Raw genomic sequence first — 15,273 nt, forward strand, 5'->3', positions numbered from 1 at the left:
CAATTTAATTCATTTATTTTTCAATTTATTTGTTTGGGTATCCAACAAGCGTGCAATTGCACTAATTCTGTAAAAAAAAAAATAAACACTGGGTTGAATTTCAGCATATGATTAACTTTTGATTTTCACTGAGTTTTTAACAAGTGAAAATAAAAGCCTACGACCAATGCCTTTTACAGTATGTTTTGTACGAGTCACAAAACAAATTTAAAATGTGAGCGTATTTATTTTGCAATGAAGGTAGAACGCAACGTATTGTCATCAACCTCCCCCCCAAAAAAATCACCCGTGAATGACGTGATGTTACTTATACACTAACTTGACATCATGTACGGTAGCATTATAAATGAGTATTGGAGTCATCTCATAATACGTGTATTTTATGTTGTATGTGTAATTAAGTTTCAAATGTCAATTCTCCCGATTTTCTGTTGGGAAAACATAATATATAATTTGAGGTTATTACGAGGATACCTCAAAGTATGCATGAAGACAGTACAGCAGGAGTATCAACAGACGTGCAGCAGAGGTTGATGCGAAGGTGTTCTGTCTGAGTGCATATTTTGAGGTATCCTCGTAATAACCTTATTATTATACATCTTTTCCTTGCAAGGGTACATCATGGGAATGCCAAAATCCAAAAAGTTTAGAACAGAATCAGCGAACTTCCATGTTTGTTTTTTTATTAGAGGACACTTACAAATGTACATGCAAAATTACGGCACGCTTCGATGACAGATGTATAATATTTATTCACATTTTCAAATACTGTAATCCTTCTATTTAGTTCAACTATGAAAACAAAAATGACTGAGTTGTTAAAAGTAAAATTGAAATTACCATAATTGCTCAGTTAGTTGTGCATTGCTCACGTAAAATATAGAATGATGTGTTTCTATATTCAAAGTAAATAATAAACTTTAATGATGAATCAAATGCAATTTTCGGTTTATATATGCTTTTAATGAAGATGCATTTCCAAGGGAAAATACAATATTTTTAATTTTCATCATTGAAAAACAAACACCATGGCTTGATAGCCGTTACCATTTCATGCCAGGTTGTTGAATTTCCGGAGATAACGAAGTGTTATTCAATCTTTTTGTCTCTTCATATATGGTTACAGAAAAGATTATGTCAGTTTCTGGTGTCAATATATTACAATGTTTTTCACTGACGTCATGCACTGCAGTGTTTGCTTTACAATGCAGTTATTCCACTGTTTGTTATAGCTTTGTTAAACTTTAACCATAAATCCATCCTTTCAATGGCTCTGTTAATTCATCCCCAGTCTCCTTGTGGAAATAATATTTTTTTATCTCCATTAAATCAACCATTTTACAGTTTTTTTACTTAAAATACTGGTTTTGATATGTAGGGGAGATACTACGCTGTTACAGGTGGATGTAAATTTTATTCTTAAATATGCGATCTACTCAGTAGTATCACATTAACTGAGGTAGACACATTTCAACTCTTGTGACAATTAATATATGAGAAATGAAAACAATTTTATAAAGTGTTAATAAAGCACATTTGTCAATAACAAAATTATTGCAAAACAAGGATAATAAAAATGAATAATGATTGATTGGTTGGTTGGTTGGTTAAGTCATCTACGTGAGCAAAAGGCAGTTATTGGTCAACTCAGCCTAGTACATGTTATGGTGACATATTAAAACATGATCGTTATTCGGCGACCACACAAAGATTTTGTTTTCTAATCTTAATTGTTATTTAAAACTTCCTAAAAAATGATAATAATGCCATGTAAATGTATGGAAACTTTCTTTTTGTACAAACTTTGAATTCCTTGTGATACGTCTTGATAATTGAACAACTGCAGCGTCCTCCTTCAATAAATTTCTAGAGTTTAGCATTTGGTTATTGTACATTTAAAAATGAGATCATACTAATGGAGCTTCGATGGATTTACCAGATCAGTGCTCTAGTGCTTAGCTGCAGTTCTGAAGCTCACTTGGTTTCGCTGTAGGTGATCTCATTCGCCGTCATGTTTTCCTGGTTTCACGTTAACACCGTAACATACAAAATAACCTCTATCAAAACCAAACAAGCTACAGAACTGCAGCTATCTAATGCAACGTTTGTGGTTTATACAATATATTTGGAGAAATGCTGTAATTACCCAAATTAGGATTTAACTTGTTAATTTTCAACTTTTCAAGGTTTTGAATCAAAAAAAATATATGTAAAATATATTATAGTTTCATGAGCCAATTAATAAATTCTTTTTTAATTAAAAAGAAACATTTTGAACTGCGAGTTTGTCCTGATAGTTGTACCCCGTCTACACACCATTAAAAACTTTGTAATCTCTTGAATCCCTTAGGGTCCTGATAGTTATGTATATAAAGATACTATAGAATTACACAAATATGGAATAGAGCATAATCTGCCACCTGGTAGAGGAGGAAAGGTGAGTGTCTTAAGAAAATGTTCATAATTATTGTCAGAAATGTTATGTTGTATCAGGCAAGGGAAATGTCACTAACACATTTTATTTTCACAGGCTTTCATTGGCTTTCACTGTTGTGATGTTTTGAACAATTTCACAAGGTTTTAAGTTCACAAACTTCTATTGTTCTACTACAAGTTCACATGGATTTCAATTGAGAACAGTAGTGAAATTAGGAAATACTGAATAATTAATACTTTTACAGTATATTACTAGAATCGCAGTACGAGAAAGCAACATATTATTAATTATGCTGTGTGTATTGGAATTGTACCACTAGAGGGCAGTGTATGAATTGTAAAATGAGTACTTGAATTATATCACTAGTGGGGAGTGTATGAATTGTAAAATGTGTATTTGAATTATATCACTATTGGGCAGTGTATGAATTGTAAAATGTATATTTGAATTATATCACTAGTGGGCAGTGTATGAATTGTAAAATGTGTATTTGAATTATATCACTAGTGGGCAGTGTATGAATTGTAAAATGTGTGTTTGAATTATATCACTAGTGGGCAGTGTATGAATTGTAAAATGTGTATTTGAATTATATCACTAGTGGGCAGTGTATGAATTGTAAAATGTGTATTTGAATTATATCACTAGTGGGCAGTGTATGAATTGTAAAATGTGTGTTTGAATTATATCACTAGTGGGCAGTGTATGAATTGTAAAATGTGTATTTGAATTATATCACTAGTGGGCAGTGTATGAATTGTAAAATGTGTATTTGAATTATATCACTAGTGGGCAGTGTATGAATTGTAAAATGTGTATTTGAATTATATCACTATTGGGCAGTGTATGAATTGTAAAATGTGTATTTGAATTATATCACTAGTGGGCAGTGTATGAATTGTAAAATGTATATTTGAATTATATCACTAGTGGGCAGTGTATGAATTGTAAAATGTATATTTGAATTATATCACTAGTGGGCAGTGTATGAATTGTAAAGTTTGTATTTGAATTATATCACTAGTGGACACCAACGGGGTGGTATATGAATTTTAAAGTGTTGCTCGTTCTATTTCTTTTAGTGGAAGTATTGTTGGAATTTCACTCCGAATGAACCCTATAGTAGTGCATTGCAGTTCTTCACAAAAACTGATGAGTTGAAGAAGAAATGGATAGAGCATATAGATATGTCAAAGTAAGTGAATTACAGCCTCTTCCTGTTGTCATCATTATGCAGTAAAACCAAACCGAGAGTGTAAACTGGAATCTGTCTGAATTTGCATATCCCTCTTCAAGTTCTCGTCTGTAAATCAACTCTAATTCCTGTCAGGTCTGTAATATAACATCACAATGCTAACCCACCCACCAAACCCAATAATTCATATGTCTGTAATATAACATCACAATGCTAACCCACCCACCGAACCCAATAATTCATGTCTGTAATGTAACATCACAATGCTAACCCACCCACCAAACCCAATAATCCATATGTCTGTAATATAACATCACAATGTTAACCCACCCATCAAACCCAATAATCCATGATGTCTGTAATATAATATAACATCACAATGCTAACCCACCCACCAAACCCAATAATTCATATGTCTGTAATATACCATCACAATGCTATAAACCCACCCACCAAACCCAATAATCCATGATGTCTGTAATGTAACATCACAATGCTAACTCACCCACCAAACCCAATAATTCATGTCTGTAATATAACATCACAATGCTAACCCACCCACCAAACCCAATAATTCATATGTCTGTAATATAACATCACAATGCTACCCCTCCCACCAAACTCAATAATTCATATGTCTGTAATATAACATCACAATGCTAACCCACCCACCAAACCCAATAATCCATGTCTGTAATATAACATCACAATGCTAACCCACCCACCAAACCCAGTAATTCATATGTCTGTAATATAACATCACAATGTTAACCCACCCACCAAACCCAATAATTCATATGTCTGTAATATAACATCACAATGCTAACCCACCCACCAAACCCAATAATCCATATGTCTGTAATATAACATCACAATGCTAACCCACCCACCAAACCCAATAATCCATATGTCTGTAATATAACATCACAATGCTAACCCACCCACCGAACCCAATAATTCATGTCTGTAATGTAACATCACAATGCTAACCCACCCACCAAACCCAATAATCCATATGTCTGTAATATAACATCACAATGTTAACCCACCCATCAAACCCAATAATCCATGATGTCTGTAATATAATATAACATCACAATGCTAACCCACCCACCAAACCCAATAATTCATATGTCTGTAATATACCATCACAATGCTATAAACCCACCCACCAAACCCAATAATCCATGATGTCTGTAATGTAACATCACAATGCTAACTCACCCACCAAACCCAGTAATCCATGTCTGAAATATAACATCACAATGCTTACCACCCACCAAACCCAATAATCCATGTCTGTAATATAACATCACAATGCTAACCCACCCACCAAACCCAATAATCCATATGTCTGTAATATAACATCACAATGCTAACCCACCCACCAAACCCAATAATCCATATGTCTGTAATATAACATCACAATGCTAACCCACCCCCCGAACCTAATAATTCATGTCTGTAATGTAACATCACAATGCTAACCCACCCACCAAACCCAATAATCCATATGTCTGTAATATAACATCACAATGTTAACCCACCCACCAAACCCAATAATCCATGATGTCTGTAATATAATATAACATCACAATGCTAACCCACCCACCAAACCCAATAATTCATATGTCTGTAATATAACATCACAATGCTAACCCACCCACCAAACCCAATAATTCATATGTCTGTCATATAACATCACAATGCTACCCCCCCCCCACCAAACTCAATAATTCATGTCTGTAATATAACATCACAATGCTAACCCACCCACCAAACCCAATAATCCATGTCTGTAATATAACATCACAATGCTAACCCACCCACCAAACCCAGTAATTCATATGTCTGTAATATAACATCACAATGTTAACCCACCCACCAAACCCAATAATTCATATGTCTGTAATATAACATCACAATGCTAACCCACCCACCAAACCCAATAATCCATGATGTCTGTAATGTAACATCACAATGTTAACCCACCCACCAAACCCAATAATTCATATGTCTGTAATATAACATCACAATGCTAACCCACCCACCAAACCCAATAATCCATGATGTCTGTAATGTAACATCACAATGCTAACCCACCCACCAAACCCAATAATTCATATGTCTGTAATATAACATCACAATGCTAACCCACCCACCAAACCCAGTAATCCATGATGTCTGTAATATAACATCACAATGCTAACCCACCCACCAAACCCAATAATCCATGATGTCTGTAATGTAACATCACAATGCTAACCCACCCACCAAACCCAATAATTCATATGTCTGTAATATAACATCACAATGCTAACTCACCCACCAAACCCAATAATTCATATGTCTGTAATATAACATCACAATGCTAACCCACCCACCAAACCCAATAATTCATATGTCTGTAATATAACATCACAATGCTACCCCTCCCACCAAACTCAATAATTCATATGTCTGTAATATAACATCACAATGCTAACCCACCCACCAAACCCAGTAATTCATATGTCTGTAATATAACATCACAATGCTAACCCACCCACCAAACCCAATAATTCATATGTCTGTAATATAACATCACAATGCTAACTCACCCACCAAACCCAATAATTCATATGTCTGTAATATAACATCACAATGCTAACCCACCCACCAAACCCAATAATTCATATGTCTGTAATATAACATCACAATGCTACCCCTCCCACCAAACTCAATAATTCATATGTCTGTAATATAACATCACAATGCTAACCCACCCACCAAACCCAGTAATTCATATGTCTGTAATATAACATCACAATGCTAACCCACCCCCCGAACCTAATAATTCATGTCTGTAATGTAACATCACAATGCTAACCCACCCACCAAACCCAATAATCCATATGTCTGTAATATAACATCACAATGTTAACCCACCCACCAAACCCAATAATCCATGTCTGTAATATAATATAACATCACAATGCTAACCCACCCACCAAACCCAATAATTCATGTCTGTAATATAACATCACAATGCTAACCCACCCACCAAACCCAATCATCCATGTCTGTAATGTAACATCACAATGCTAACCCACCCACCAAACCCAATAATTCATATGTCTGTAATATAACATCACAATGCTAACCCACCCACCAAACCCAATAATTCATATGTCTGTAATATAACATCACAATGCTACCCCCCACCAAACTCAATAATTCATATGTCTGTAATATAACATCACAATGCTAACCCACCCACCAAACCCAGTAATCCATGTCTGTAATATAACATCACAATGCTAACCCACCCACCAAACCCAGTAATTCATATGTCTGTAATATAACATCACAATGTTAACCCACCCACCAAACCCAATAATTCATATGTCTGTAATATAACATCACAATGCTAACCCACCCACCAAACCCAATAATCCATGATGTCTGTAATGTAACATCACAATGTTAACCCACCCACCAAACCCAATAATTCATATGTCTGTAATATAACATCACAATGCTAACCCACCCACCAAACCCAATAATCCATGATGTCTGTAATGTAACATCACAATGCTAACCCACCCACCAAACCCAATAATTCATATGTCTGTAATATAACATCACAATGCTAACCCACCCACCAAACCCAGTAATTCATATGTCTGTAATATAACATCACAATGTTAACCCACCCACCAAACCCAATAATTCATATGTCTGTAATATAACATCACAATGCTAACCCACCCACCAAACCCAATAATCCATGATGTCTGTAATGTAACATCACAATGTTAACCCACCCACCAAACCCAATAATTCATATGTCTGTAATATAACATCACAATGCTAACCCACCCACCAAACCCAATAATCCATGATGTCTGTAATGTAACATCACAATGTTAACCCACCCACCAAACCCAATAATTCATGTCTGTAATATAACATCACAATGCTAACCCACCCACCAAACCCAATAATCCATGATGTCTGTAATGTAACATCACAATGCTAACCCACCCACCAAACCCAATAATCCATGATGTCTGTAATATAACATCACAATGCTAACCCACCCACCAAACCCAGTAATCCATGATGTCTGTAATATAACATCACAATGCTAACCCACCCACCAAACCCAGTAATCCATGATGTCTGTAATATAACATCACAATGCTAACCCACCCACCAAACCCAATAATCCATATGTCTGTAATATAACATCACAATGGTAACCTACCCACCAAACCCAATAATCCATATGTCTGTAATATAACATCACAATGCTAACCCACCCCCCGAACCTAATAATTCATGTCTGTAATGTAACATCACAATGCTAACCCACCCACCAAACCCAATAATCCATATGTCTGTAATATAACATCACAATGTTAACCCACCCACCAAACCCAATAATCCATGATGTCTGTAATATAATATAACAATGCTAACCCACCCACCAAACCCAGTAATTCATATGTCTGTAATGTAACATCACAATACTAACCCACCCACCAAACCCAATAATTCATATGTCTGTAATATAGCATCACAATGCTAACTCACCCACCAAACCCAATAATTCATATGTCTGTAATATAACATCACAATACTAACCCACCCACCAAACCCAATAATTCATATGTCTGTAATATAACATCACAATGCTACCCCTCCCACCAAACTCAATAATTCATATGTCTGTAATATAACATCACAATGCTAACCCACCCACCAAACCCAGTAATTCATATGTCTGTAATATAACATCACAATGTTAACCCACCCACCAAACCCAATAATTCATATGTCTGTAATATAACATCACAATGCTAACCCACCCACCAAACCCAATAATCCATATGTCTGTAATATAACATCACAATGCTAACCCACCCACCAAACCCAATAATCCATATGTCTGTAATATAACATCACAATGCTAACCCACCCCCCGAACCTAATAATTCATGTCTGTAATGTAACATCACAATGCTAACCCACCCACCAAACCCAATAATCCATATGTCTGTAATATAACATCACAATGTTAACCCACCCACCAAACCCAATAATCCATGATGTCTGTAATATAATATAACATCACAATGCTAACCCACCCACCAAACCCAATAATTCATATGTCTGTAATATAACATCACAATGCTAACCCACCCACCAAACCCAATAATCCATGTCTGTAATGTAACATCACAATGCTAACCCACCCACCAAACCCAATAATTCATATGTCTGTAATATAACATCACAATGCTAACCCACCCACCAAACCCAATAATTCATATGTCTGTAATATAACATCACAATGCAACCCCCCCCCCACCAAACTCAATAATTCATATGTCTGTAATATAACATCACAATGCTAACCCACCCACCAAACCCAATAATCCATGTCTGTAATATAACATCACAATGCTAACCCACCCACCAAACCCAGTAATTCATATGTCTGTAATCAATCTGATTAAAATCTGATGTAGTGTACGGGCTTTAATTATTTTGGCTATAAACTTATTTTAATTTTATTTTTTATTACTTATGTTATTAGTGCCCTTTTATTTCATTATTTTACTTTGATTTTGATTTTTTGATTTTTTTTTAATTCCGCCCTACCTACATCTGATCCGACGCCTATGTAACGAGATTTCAACGAGACCCACTATCGACGATTTTAGTCAACGAATCACATACCTCCTTTTATAGCGCACATGATGACGTCACCGGGTGGCAAACACACTCAAATAAAATAGCGAATTATACCGACGTTAGCGACCGTGAATAACACGACTTTTCGGTAAGTTTATCATTGTCAAATGCAACGAAAGTCATTTTTACGTTAATATTGTGACTCGAATGGTTCGACTTTAGATCGTTATTCCGCATAGTTATTCTGGGAGTGTTGATTTTGTTTCCACCGGTTCGACCGAACACCAGTGTCTTTTTCCAGTCGCCTGCCCTGGAGACGGGTGATGTTTTGTTGACGATCGGGCCAAAATCGTCTACGGTATTGAAGCTGTAAATATTCATCAAATTGTATCAACATTTTGTACATTATACAATAACTCTTTATTAAAGTGATTGAGCTGATTTGGACTGGAATAAAATATTTTTTATTTGGAACACATCGCAATTGATCAGGAAATATTTGTTTGCTCCAATTTTCTGCGTCGATGCCGTGGGCCGGTGACCGTTAGACAATTTAAAATCAGTTTGCATTGTTTACTATAGCTGTTTACAGTGTTCTAATCATTACGATTTACTTATTTTTGTTGCTTCCATTCTAGATAATTATGCTCAGTGATGTAAAATTGAAGCGATGACTGAATGAACGAACCTTGGCTGGCGAAGATGTATCTGGAAGTGTACACATTTGTTGGAAGTGAAAAAAATATTCAATGTAATGAGAAAAATTGTAAAATGCTGTGGAATTTCTTTTGCAAATAAAAATATACTAGCAATTTTCTATTAATGGTTCATTCAAGTGGGCAAAATATAATGTACAGAAAGAAAGCCCGTATACACTGAAAAGTAAGCAACCGACAGCCTGTATAAAAGGGGGGCTGTGATTGGCTGTTACTTACGCGAGACTTGAACGGGACTTACATAGGCGTCGGATCAGATGTAGGTAGGGCGGAATTAAAAAAAATCTCAAAATCAAAGTAAAATAATAAAATAAAAGGGCATTAATAACAAATATAATAAAAAATAAAATTAAAATAAGTTTATAGTCAAAATAATTAAAGCCCCTACACTACATCAGATTTTAGTCAGATTGGTCTGTAATATAACATCACAATGTTAACCCACCCACCAAACCCAATAATTAATATGTCTGTAATATAACATCACAATGCTAACCCACCCACCAAACCCAATAATCCATGTCGTCTGTAATGTAACATCACAATGTTAACCCACCCACCAAACCCAATAATTCATGTCTGTAATATAACATCACAATGCTAACCCACCCACCAAACCCAATAAACCATGATGTCTGTAATGTAACATCACAATGCTAACCCACCCACCAAACCCAATAATTCATATGTCTGTAATATAACATCACAATGCTAACCCACCCACCAAACCCAGTAATTCATATGTCTGTAATATAACATCACAATGTTAACCCACCCACCAAACCCAATAATTTATATGTCTGTAATATAACATCACAATGCTAACCCACCCACCAAACCCAATAATCCATGATGTCTGTAATGTAACATCACAATGTTAACCCACCCACCAAACCCAATAATTCATATGTCTGTAATATAACATCACAATGCTAACCCACCCACCAAACCCAATAATCCATGATGTCTGTAATGTAACATCACAATGTTAACCCACCCACCAAACCCAATAATTCATATGTCTGTAATATAACATCACAATGCTAACCCACCCACCAAACCCAATAATCCATGATGTCTGTAATGTAACATCACAATGCTAACCCACCCACCAAACCCAATAATCCATGATGTCTGTAATATAACATCACAATGCTAACCCACCCACCAAACCCAGTAATCCATGTCTGTAATATAACATCACAATGCTAACCCACCCACCAAACCCAGTAATCCATGATGTCTGTAATATAACATCACAATGCTAACCCACCCACCAAACCCAATAATCCATGATGTCTGTAATATAACATCACAATGCTAACCCACCCACCAAACCCAATAATCCATATCTGTAATATAACATCACAATGCTAACCCACCCACCAAACCCAATAATTCATTTGTCTGTAATATAACATCACAATGCTAACCCACCCACCAAACCCAATAATTCATATGTCTGTAATATAACATCACAATGCTACCCCCCCCCCACCAAACCCAATAATTCATATGTCTGTAATATAACATCACAATGCTAACCCACCCACCAAACCCAATAATTCATATGTCTGTAATATAACATCACAATGCTAACCCACCCCCCAAACCCAATAATTCATTTGTCTATAATATAACATCACAATGCTAACCCACCCACCAAACCCAGTAATTCATATGTCTGTAATATAACATCACAATGCTACCCCCTCCCCACCGAACCCAATAATTCATATGTCTGTAATATAACATCACAATGTTAACCCACCCACCAAACCCAATAATTCATATGTCTGTAATATAACATCACAATGCTAACCCACCCACCAAACCCAATAATTCATATGTCTGTAATATAACATCACAATGCTAACCCACCCACCGAACCCAATAATTCATATGTCTGTAATATAACATCACAATGCTAACCCACCCACCAAACCCAGTAATCCATGATGTCTGTAATATAACATCACAATGCTAACCCACCCACCAAACCCAGTAATTCATATGTCTGTAATATAACATCACAATGCTAACCCACCCACCAAGCCCAATGATCCATGTCTGTAATATAATATAACATCACAATGCTACCCCCCCCCACCAAACTCAATAATTCATGTCTGTAATATAACATCACAATGCTAACCCACCCTCCAAACCCAATAATTCATATGTCTGTAATATAACATCACAATGCTAACCCACCCACCAAACCCAATAATTCATGTCTGTAATATAACATCACAATGCTACCCCCCCCCCACCGAACCCAATAATTCATATGTCTGTAATATAACATCACAATGCTAACCCACCCACCAAACCCAATAATTCATATGTCTGTAATATAACATCACAATGCTAACCCACCCACCAAACCCAATAATCCATGTCTGTAATATAACATCACAATGCTAACCCACCCACCAAACCCAATAATTCATTTGTCTATAATATAACATCACAATGCTAACCCACCCACCAAACCCAGTAATTCATATGTCTGTAATATAACATCACAATGCTACCCCCTCCCCACCGAACCCAATAATTCATATGTCTGTAATATAACATCACAATGCTAACCCACCCACCAAACCCAATAATTCATATGTCTGTAATATAACATCACAATGCTAACCCACCCACCGAACCCAATAATTCATATGTCTGTAATATAACATCACAATGCTAACCCACCCACCAAACCCAGTAATCCATGATGTCTGTAATATAACATCACAATGCTAACCCACCCACCAAACCCAGTAATTCATATGTCTGTAATATAACATCACAATGCTAACCCACCCACCAAACCCAATAATCCATGATGTCTGTAATATAATATAACATCACAATGCTAACCCACCCACCAAACCCAGTAATTCATATGTCTGTAATATAACATCACAATGCTAACCCACCCACCAAGCCCAATAATCCATGTCTGTAATATAATATAACATCACAATGCTACCCCCCCTTCCACCAAACTCAATAATTCATATGTCTGTAATATAACATCACAATGCTAACCCACCCGCCAAACCCAATAATTCATATGTCTGTAATATAACATCACAATGCTAACCCACCCACCAAACCCAATAATTCATATGTCTGTAATATAACGCCACAATGCTACCCCCCCCCCCACAGAACCCAATAATTCATATGTCTGTAATATAACATCACAATGCTAACCCACCCACCAAACCCAATAATTCATATGTCTGTAATATAACATCACAATGCTAACCCACCCACCAAACCCAATAATCCATGTCTGTAATATAACATCACAATGCTAACCCACCCACCAAACCCAATAATTCATTTGTCTATAATATAACATCACAATGCTAACCCACCCACCAAACCCAGTAATTCATATGTCTGTAATATAACATCACAATGCTACCCCCTCCCCACCGAACCCAATAATTCATATGTCTGTAATATAACATCACAATGTTAACCCACCCACCAAACCCAATAATTCATATGTCTGTAATATAACATCACAATGCTAACCCACCCACCAAACCCAATAATTCATATGTCTGTAATATAACATCACAATGCTAACCCACCCACCAAACCCAATAATTCATATGTCTGTAATATAACATCACAATGCTAACCCACCCACCGAACCCAGTAATCCATGATGTCTGTAATATAACATCACAATGCTAACCCACCCACCAAACCCAGTAATCCATGATGTCTGTAATATAACATCACAATGCTAACCCACCCACCAAACCCAATAATCCATGATGTCTGTAATATAACATCACAATGCTAACCCACCCACCAAACCCAGTAATTCATATGTCTGTAATATAACATCACAATGCTAACCCACCCACCAAGCCCAATAATCCATGTCTGTAATATAATATAACATCACAATGCTACCCCCCCCCCACCAAACTCAATAATTCATATGTCTGTAATATAACATCACAATGCTAACCCACCCACCAAACCCAATAATTCATGTCTGTAATATAACATCACAATGCTAACCCACCCACCAAACCCAGTAATTCATATGTCTGTAATATAACATCACAATGCTAACCCACCCACCAAGCCCAATAATCCATACCTGTAATATAATATAACATCACAATGCTACCCCCCCCCCCACCAAACTCAATAATTCATATGTCTGTAATATAACATCACAATGCTAACCCACCCACCAAACCCAATAATTCATATGTCTGTAATATAACATCACAATGCTAACCCACCCACCAAACCCAGTAATTCATGTCTGTAATGTAACATCACAATGCTAACCCACCCACCAAACCCAGTAATCCATGATGTCTGTAATATAACATCACAATGCTAACCCACCCACCAAACCCAATAATCCATATGTCTGCAATATAACATCACAATGCTACCCCCCCACCAAACTCAATAATTCATATGTCTGTAATATAACATCACAATGCTAACCCACCCACCAAACCCAATAATCCATGATGTCTGTAATATAATATAACATCACAATGCTAACCCACCCACCAAACCCAATAATTCATATGTCTGTAATATAACATCACAATGCTTACCCCCCCTCCAAACTCAATAATCCATATGTCTGTAATATAACATCACAATGCTAACCCACCCACCAAACCCAATAATTCATATGTCTGTAATATAACATCACAATGCTAACCCACCCACCAAACCCAATAATTCATATGTCTGTAATATAACATCACAATGCTAACCCACCCACCAAACCCAGTAATCCATGATGTCTGTAATATAACATCACAATGCTAACCCACCCACCAAACCCAGTAATTCATATGTCTGTAATATAACATCACAATGCTAACCCACCCACCAAACCCAATAATCCATGATGTCTGTAATATAATATAACATCACAATGCTAACCCACCCACCAAACCCAGTAATTCATATGTCTGTAATATAACATCACAATGCTAACCCACCCACCAAGCCCAATAATCCATGTCTGTAATATAATATAACATCACAATGCTACCCCCCCACCAAACTCAATAATTCATATGTCTGTAATATAACATCACAATGCTAACCCACCCGCCAAACCCAATAATTCATATGTCTGTAATATAACATCACAATGCTACACCCCCCCCCCACCGAACCCAATAATTCATATGTCTGTAATATAACATCACAATGCTAACCCACCCACCAAACCCAAT

The 15,273-nt window shown here is 36.3% G+C and overlaps 1 protein-coding gene and 1 long non-coding RNA gene across 5 annotated transcripts in view; both read left to right on the forward strand.

Moving 5' to 3' along the window:
• The window catches only part of LOC102802054 (guanine nucleotide exchange factor VAV3-like), a 100,032-nt gene that overhangs the window by 35,710 nt on the left and 49,049 nt on the right, over positions 1-15,273 (forward strand). For all 4 annotated transcript variants that reach the window (XM_085492510.1, XM_085492512.1, XM_085492513.1 and 1 more), the window contains 2 exons: positions 2,351-2,437; positions 3,520-3,632. In XM_085492510.1, coding sequence (XP_085348636.1) covers positions 2,351-2,437; positions 3,520-3,632 — 200 coding nt within the window. The remainder of the gene's footprint in view (positions 1-2,350; positions 2,438-3,519; positions 3,633-15,273) is intronic.
• LOC146732766 (uncharacterized) lies at positions 8,839-10,126 on the forward strand. Its single transcript, XR_014926914.1, has 2 exons — positions 8,839-9,462; positions 9,953-10,126. It is a non-coding gene; the product is annotated as an uncharacterized LOC146732766 (long non-coding RNA).

Source organism: Saccoglossus kowalevskii, chromosome 17 (genome assembly GCF_978046115.1).
Source record: "Saccoglossus kowalevskii chromosome 17, keSacKowa6.1, whole genome shotgun sequence".
NCBI lineage: Eukaryota > Metazoa > Hemichordata > Enteropneusta > Harrimaniidae > Saccoglossus > Saccoglossus kowalevskii.